General features: G+C 50.5%; 1 protein-coding gene across 1 annotated transcript in view; it reads left to right on the top strand.

Moving 5' to 3' along the window:
* The window catches only part of TEX44 (testis expressed 44), a 36,077-nt gene extending 27,726 nt beyond the window's left edge, over window positions 1-8,351 (top strand). Inside the window, 4 exon segments of the mRNA XM_060302635.1 lie at window positions 7,017-7,646; window positions 7,649-7,736; window positions 7,738-7,825; window positions 8,343-8,351. Of these exon segments, the coding sequence (XP_060158618.1) occupies window positions 7,017-7,646; window positions 7,649-7,736; window positions 7,738-7,825; window positions 8,343-8,351 (815 nt within the window).

Genomic DNA, 8,351 nt, shown 5'->3' with positions numbered 1-8,351 from the left:
GGATCTTAGTTCCCCAACCAGGGATTGAACCCCAGGCCCACAGCAGTGAAAGCGCAGAGTCCTAACCACTGGACTGCCAGGGAATTCCCATCTGCTCATTAGTGTAGACTCTGGGGGAGAAAAAACAACTTTTGCTTTTTTTGTGGTTGTTTTAAATATTTATTTATTTATCTGGCTGTGCTGGGTCTTGGTTGTGGCATGCGGAATCTTTAGTTGAGGCATGCATGTGGGATCTAGTTCCCTGACAGGGATCAAAGCCTGGTCCCCTCCTTTGGGAACGCAGGGTCTTAGCCACTGGACCACCAGGGAAGTCCCAATTTTTGCTTCTTTTGATGAGAAGCCATGCAGTGCTTCCTCCACTGTGACGGCTTTAGCTGAGTGCCAGTGCCAGGGAGGAATCCAAGGGAGGGCGTAGGAGGGACCCTGTGGAGTGATTTCTGCTTACGATGGAGAGGTCTGAAGCCCAGGCACGAGGGAGGTGACACAGGAGCAGTGGCCATCGTGGTCAGAGGATCCAGGGTGCTCTGAAGGGATAGGATGGTGGGGCCTCCATGGCTCAGGTGCCCTGGATGATTTACCTTAAGGAATAGGCTGCTATTCCTTAAGGTACCTTCGGTTGTTTGTAATGGAAAGCCCTGACTCAATTTGCTGAAACAACTTGGAAACAAATCACCTCCCATCACAGGAAATCTGGTGGCTGAGTGACTGCAGGTACAGTTTGATCAACGCTTTGCCCTACTTTCCTTTGATCCCAACTCCACCATTCTCTGTGTGAGGATTTTTCTTCGGCCAGGTGCCCTCGTGGTCCTAAGAGGCCCAACTAAATATGTTCACCTACAAGAGCAGAGCAGGACCACATCTTCCTGTGTCTCTTTTTTTTTTTTTGCGGTACGCGGGCCTCTCACTGTTGTGACTTCTCCCGTTGCGGAGCACAGGCTCCGGACGCGCAGGCCCAGCGGCCATGGCTCACGGGCCCAGCCGCTCCGCGGCATGTGGGATCTTCCCGGACTGAGGCACGAACCCGCGTCCCCTGCATCAGCAGGCAGATTCTTAACCACTGCACCACCAGGGAAGCCCCATCTTGTTGTTTTTTATTAAAGTTTCATTATGGGGACTTCCCTGCTGGCTCAGTGGTTAAGAATCCGCTTGCCAATGCAGGGGTCACAGGTTCGATCCCTGGTCTGGGAAGATCCCACATGCCGCGGAGCAACTAAGCCTGTGTGCCACAACTACTGAGCCTGCGCTCTAGAGTCCGCGTGCCACAACTACTGAGCCCGCGTGTTGCAACTACTGAAGCCCGCGTGCCTAGAGCCCGTGCTCCGCAACGAAAAGCCACTGCAGTGAGAAGCCCGCGCACCACAGCAAAGAGGAGCCCCCGCTCGATGCAACTAGAGAAAGCCCACGCGCAGCAACAAAGACCCAGCGCAGCCAAAAATAAATAAATTAAATAAATTTTTTTAAAGTTTCATTATGTAGGTAGGATTGAATCAATCATTGATGATTAATTCACTCCACCTCCAGCCCCTCTCCCTGCTCAGAATTGTGGGGATGGGGCTGAAAGTTCCAACCCTGTAACTACATGACTGGCTCCTCTGGTGACCAGATCCCATCCTGAAGCTACCTAGTCACCTCATTAGCATAAACTCAGGTATGGTCAAAAGTTATGAATAACACAAGACACTCCCATCGGGATATTCCAAAGGTTTTGGGAGCTCTGTGCCAGAAACCTAGGACAAGGAGCAAGTATATATTTTTCATTATACCACAGGTAAGGACTCTTATTATCCCCATTTCCCAGATGGGGGAACTGAGGAACAGGTGTGAAGTAACTTGCCGTAGTTTACACAGCTAGGTACAGCAACAGCAGGATTTAAACCCGGGCAGCTCAGCTCCAGCTCCACACCAGTTGCCTTGCTGTGTGGGACTCTGGGGAATCATGGAGCGTGGCCTTGAAAGGAACCCTAAGTGTAGCTCCCATGAGAAGGCAGGGCAGACAGCCTCCCTGTCGGGGAAACAGAGCGTAATCAGGTACAGTGGGGATGCGGGTAAACAACCAATTTACTGCAGAGAAACAAAGCCCGGATTTGTAGCCACTTTCTGTGGTGTAAATAATCCCACCCAGGAAAGTAATGGATTGGGAGATTGAGATTAACATATACACACTATATATAAAATATAGTATAAAATACATGTAAAGTATGTATAAAATAGATAACTAACAGAGACCTACTGTATAGGACAGGGAACTCTACTCAATATTCTGTAATAACCTATATGGGAAAAGAATCTGAAAAAGAATGAAGATATATATATAACTGATTCACTTTGCCGTACACCTGAAACTAACACAACACTGTAAATCAACTATACTCCAATAAAAAATTTTTTAAAAATCCCACCCGGGCAGATGTTAAGCTACCAATCTGCCGTCACTGAGTGTGGAGTTGGGAAGAGATGTGCTGGGTTGGCCTGTCCTGCACTGACTGCGACGCCCGGACACCGCGTCAGGTAGAAGCTTCCTCCTATGGTGTGAGTTTAACGCCCACTCAGAGCTGGGCTGAGCAGGCAGCCTTGATTGTCTCTGGCTCATGGGCAGAGCTTTGTAGGAGCCCTCCCCACTGATGGGGAGGCCTGCCCAGGGCCACAGCAGCAGTCCTGACAAGGACATTAGAAAGTCCTCGACCCCTGACCTCACCCTACATCCAGCCCAGTCCTTCTATCCTTTCTGGAGCCTGGGAACCTCCCATGTTTTGTAGCTTAGCTATCCATTTAACCCACTGTGGGCTGTGTTATTACCCAGCATTTCCATGTGTTAGAAGGATGGGAGTGTATATGAATGTGTGTGTGAGTGTGTGTGAGTGTGTGTGTGTGTGTGTGTGTGTGTGTGTGTGTGTATAAATGTGAGTGTGCTGGGGTAACAGGCTTCCCACTCATTCGGTCCACCGTACTGCTTAGGGTGATTTTTATTTTTACTGTTATTTACATTTTTTTTTAATACTCTTTTGGCCACACGTTATGTGGGATATTAGTTCCCCGACAGGGGATCGAACCCACGCCCCCTGCAGTGGAAGCATGGAGTCTTAACCACTGGACTACCAGGGAACTCCATTATTTACTTATTTTTGCTTATATGTATTTTCTGATTTGTTACAATAATCAGAATCTCTTCTGGGCTTTATTTCCTGCCATGCTTTTCCCCAATAAATAGATTTTCTTTAAATACCTGTAATCATCATAGAGCAGGTTTTGTCTGTGTTTCCCGCCCAGCATCCATTTTGCCTTCTTTTGGTAACAGCACCCCAATTTCCTTTGGGGACCAACTTGACTACCACTTACAGGCCTTATGTTTCAGTGGAGCTGACCCCATGCCCCATTCCAGGCCTGAGCAACCAGGGTTTGGTCCCAAGCTGTATAGATTTCTTCAGAGAAGGCCACGGGAACCCATGAGACTCAGGGCCTGAGGTCTGCCGTAACTAGTGAGGACCAAGGTGTCTGCACTGGCCTGAAGCTGCTAGCAGCCTGCACCCGGAGGAATCTTCCTAAAACTCTACATCAGTGAGAAAGGAGAACCAAGAGAGGGAGAGAGACGACTGAATCTTGACAGCATCACTGAACTCTGTGCAGAAACTTTCCCTTCGACTTTAGGTTTCTGTGAACCAAGAAATTTCTTTATTTGGATTATTTTTGCTCACACCAGTTTGAGTTGATTTCCATTCCTTCCAGCTGAGAGTACTAACACATCTACATAGTGCACATTAAATATTATATCCTGGGTTTAGGGTGACATTATATACAAGCATTTTGCCATGTGTCTATGTAAGCTTTATACAGTGACATAATACTCCATAAGCTGGGTTTACCCTAAAATAAGAATGTCTATTTAATAGGAGTGTCATTGTCTCTATGAGACAGGAGTTGAAAAGAAATCAAAGACAAATTTTTTGAGACGAATTTCCTCTTCCAAACGCTACGTAACAAAGGCAGGCAATTTTTGAACTGAACTAAGAAAAAAAGCTCTTTTAGATACAGTTTCTTTTATAACTGTGTGTATATATGTATATTTCAGGTAACAACAGAATACACATTACGTTCTACACCAATAGTATTTAATATTTATTTATAAACAGACAATATTTTTGTCCCCAAATTTTAATAATCCTCTCTGCTTTCTGACATGAATCCCTCTTTATTCTCCTCTGTCTTTCCTCAGCACAGATTTTTAAGACATGTGAAACTTAACAAGGGTGAGTGTAAAGTGCAACATGTAGAATCAAAAACCGAATTCCAAATGGAAGGTGAGGACAAGGAGTTTGACTTAAGTGCCTATGAAGAGTGCCTGATGGGGCTTCGCTGGTGGCGCAGTGGTTGAGAGTCCGCCTGCCGATGCAGGGGACGCGGGTTCGTGCCCCGGTCCAGGAAGATCCCACATGCCGCAGAGCGGCTGGGCCTGTGAGCCATGGCCGCTGAGCCTGCGTGTCCGGAGCCTGTGCTCCGCAACAGGAGGAGCCACAACAGTGAGAGGCCCGCATACCGCCAAAAAAAAAAAAAGAGTGCCTGATGGTTGTAGCGGGTCACAGGCTGTCCATTAGGTGACATCAAGAACTTGCTGTGTACTTAGTTTCTCTAAGTCTCAGTTTCCTCACCTGAAAAGTGGGAGAATAACACCTGTACAGTGCCAGGTACTCAATGGAATATGCCGACCTTGATTTTTTAGGACAAGAAGATATCCAAAAAAACACTGAACAACCACCTGACAGAAATCTCATAACTGGGAACTGGATAAGGATTAACTTTAGCTGCATATAATAGAAGACCCAAAAGAACAATAGTTTGAGCATATATGTGATTATTTTCCCTCATGTAAAGGAATTCTGGAGGACAGCAACAGCCTGGTGGCTGGTGTGGCATCTCTAACCACGGGGCCCAGATCCCTTCTATCTTTGTGCTCCACAAATTGTGTGCACTTCGTGTGTCCCTGCAACCTCAAGGTTACCTCATGTATCGAGATGGCTGCTGGTGCTCCAGCCTTCACATTCTTGATAACAGGATGACAAAGGGGAAAGAGCAAAAAGGTGTTCTGATCTTTGAAGGACCCTTTCTAAAGTTCCTCTCAATACTTTCTGCTTACATCTCATCGGCCAGAAGATCTTACCTAGCTGCAAGAGAGACTGGGAAGTATATTCTTTGTCAAAGCACATAGCCACCCTGAATAAAACTGGGTTTCTGATCCTAAAGAAGAAGGGCTACTCAAATGAGCAACGAGCAGTCTTCTCCATGATTCTTTCACAAAGTACAGGGTTGTCCCACCCCAGCAAAATTGGGTTTGCCCTGTGACCTCTGAGATGGCCACAGAGCATACATGGGGAGAAGAAATCCTTATTGAGCATCGAGCCTGGTGCTGGGAGAAGCGACAGCAACTGTTACCTACTGATGTGGCAGGATTATGGCAGGCCTCTCTCTGCATTAGCCAGTATCCTTAGCACGCCAGTCATTCAATATTTTAATATCCCTTCTGGGTGTAAAATAGTGCTGGAGAGCTTGACTTCTGAAGCCAGACAAGGTTCAAATCCCAGATTCAGTGCTTATTAATAGTGTGCCTTTGAATAAGTCACTTATTCCCTCTGAGGCTAAGCGTCCCCGTGTATAAAATGGATATAATAGTGGATCCGCACCTACCTAGAGACGACGGGGTAGCTGGAAGGATTAGATGTTTAGCTCCTTCTCCTGCCCATGATAAGCAGGCACGAAATGTTAGCTGATAACCCCCAAGGGAAGCACAGACACAACAGACTAGAAACTTCACTCCAACCACCTTCTTAACGAGGAGCGCAAGTAGGTTTATCTGGGTCTACGGGTTTCCAAAGAATACTCGAGGGTTTACAGATCTTTTGTTGTTCTCGGCCCTCCCAGCCTAGTTAAACAGGGAGAAGATGGAGACTGTTTATCCTGAGTCACAGGGTAAAACTCTGTCTTAGCTCACTTGGGCTGCAGAGTCAGTGTCCAGTGAGGACCTGCTTCCTGGTTAATAGATAGCAGTCTTCTCGCTGCATTTCACATGGAGGAGGGGGCCGGGGAGCTCTGTGCTGTCCCTTTTATAAGGGTGTTAATCCCATTCATGAGGGCTCTACCCTCATGACTTAATCACTTCCCAAAGGCCCCACCTCCAAATACTATTACGTTGCGGATTAGCTTTCAACATGCAAATATTGGGGTGGGACACAAACATTCAGTCTGTAACTCCCCACAACCAAAGACAGTCAGGGCTGGGAGCTGCCCAGGCCCTTAGCCTTCACTTGTTCCTACTCACCACTGCTGCGAAACTGTCTCTGCAGAAAGACTGGCCAAATCAGTCACCAGCGTGGACAGAGAGGTGCTGGGAGTGGTCCCTTATAACAGTTATTATAAATCAACACCCGCAGCCCATTCTCTTTCATCAGAGTCACAGCCATCCGGATTCCTTGTGGGCCCTGCACCTGTATATAACCTCCATGCTTTTCCAAGACGTTTGCCTCTCTTTCCTTAGATACCCTCAGGCTTGGCTACGAATAGTCCCATAGACTCAGCCTGCTAGGGCAGCCTCTCCGGAGGCTCAGGACCCTTGCTGTGCAGGTGCCTGTGACATCGCCAGCTTCCACAGCCCCCTGTGACCTCACCACCTGGACAACTCAGCCCAGTGGGGCCATGGCCACTCCCTCAACCAGCACAAGTGACAGAGGGCCTAGATGACCACCACGCCCTCGGGAGAGGCCAGAGCCTCCAGCATCCCCACACATGGTGACAGCAGGTGTACAGACATCCCAACAGTGCGGTCCCAAAGCCAGGTCCCCCTCCTGGCAGATGTCCCAACGGCTCACGACACTGCAGCATCGGCTGAACAGCAGGATGTAGGTCGGGCTTCCAAGCCAGCCACCTTGGGGGCCACGTCAGCGTCTGGGGACAAGGACAAGCGTGAGGCTGCCGCGGGGCATGCCCAGGAGCCCAGGAGCCCACAGCCCTGCTTGCCCCCCTGGCCCCAGGTGCCCTGCACAGGTCCACGGGCTTCCAGAACCTCGTGCAGAAAGAGCTGGCCCAAGAGTCGGGTACGGCTCAGAATCCTCAGATTTTCCAACTTTACTCCCTGATTAAGGAAGAGACACCACAAGCGGCAGGCGTCCCAGACAGGGAACAGGAACTAGCTCCATCTACCCCAAGCGCTGCGGTGCAGTCCCCGCCAAATGCGGAGGCTCAGCCCGTCGTGAGCACAGCCGATGCCAATGACCAGCTTGACACTCGGGCTGCTGACACTGCTGAAGCTGTTGAGGAGAAACCCGAGGGTCAGGAGGCCTTAAACCCTGGCACTGATGCTTTGCCATCAGCCCCTGCCTCGCCGGGCCCCGGAGTGGCAGCCGTGGAGAGGAGGCCCCTGGACTCCACGGCCAGTGAGAACAACTACATGTGCTCCATGACCAGCTTGCTGGGCGGGGGTGAGGGGTCCATCAGCTCCCTGGCAGACATCCTGGTGTGGTCTGATACTGCCATGGGCATGGCCACGGGCACCCTGGCCTCCGGCCACGGCTCCGTGACAGACCTGCTGCACAACACGGGGCCCAGCCTGCACTCCATCTCCAGCATCCTGGGGAGTGCCAGCTCTGCCTCATCCTCCGGGCTGGCAGTGGGGACCAGTCGGCCCTGCACTCCGTCACCCACATGCTGGAACCGGTGGCGCGGAGGACCGTAGAGGGCATCCTCTCGGCCATGCCACCTCGCCCCACGCCAGGCCCAGGCCGGCCCCAACTTGGACGAGGCCCCGCGCTCGGCAGCCTCCCGAGACCCCGGGAGCACACATGCCCGACTCTCTCACGCATCCCTACCCTGGACGGCTCTCCCCAGACCGGGCAATAAATCACCGGCGAGCGTTTATTTTCCAAGCGCCAGCCTCATACCTTGTCTGTGCAGCGGACACAGGGTGGAGGGACAGGAGGGGGCTAGAGTGTTCTGGAAACAGAAAGGTGTCCCCTGAGGGCTTCTCGGGTTGTCCCATCCATGGGCTGGGGGCCAAAGTGCAGAAAGAGAAGGGCCTGGGCAGGCCTGGGAGGCTAGGATTGCAGGGCTCAGACCTGAAAACATTGATCTTGGCTGGACCTCTAACCAGGTAAGTGCATTTCTGAGGAAGTAAGATCTGGTCCTTCCCCAGGGCCTACTGGCTTAGCAGGCTCAGGACACCCAGCCAGGCTTTCTGATCGTGGGACTGAGAGTGTGGGGTTGAGAGCCGGGAATGAGACCAGTGTGGGCTCAGACCTCAGCGTGGCAACTGGCCACGGGCCAATCCCTTCACCCTCTGAACCTGCAACTCTCCTCTGTAGAACAAATAA

Source organism: Globicephala melas, chromosome 7, assembly GCF_963455315.2.
Source record: "Globicephala melas chromosome 7, mGloMel1.2, whole genome shotgun sequence".
Lineage (NCBI taxonomy): Eukaryota > Metazoa > Chordata > Mammalia > Artiodactyla > Delphinidae > Globicephala > Globicephala melas.
This window is presented reverse-complemented; position numbering and strand designations above follow the sequence as displayed.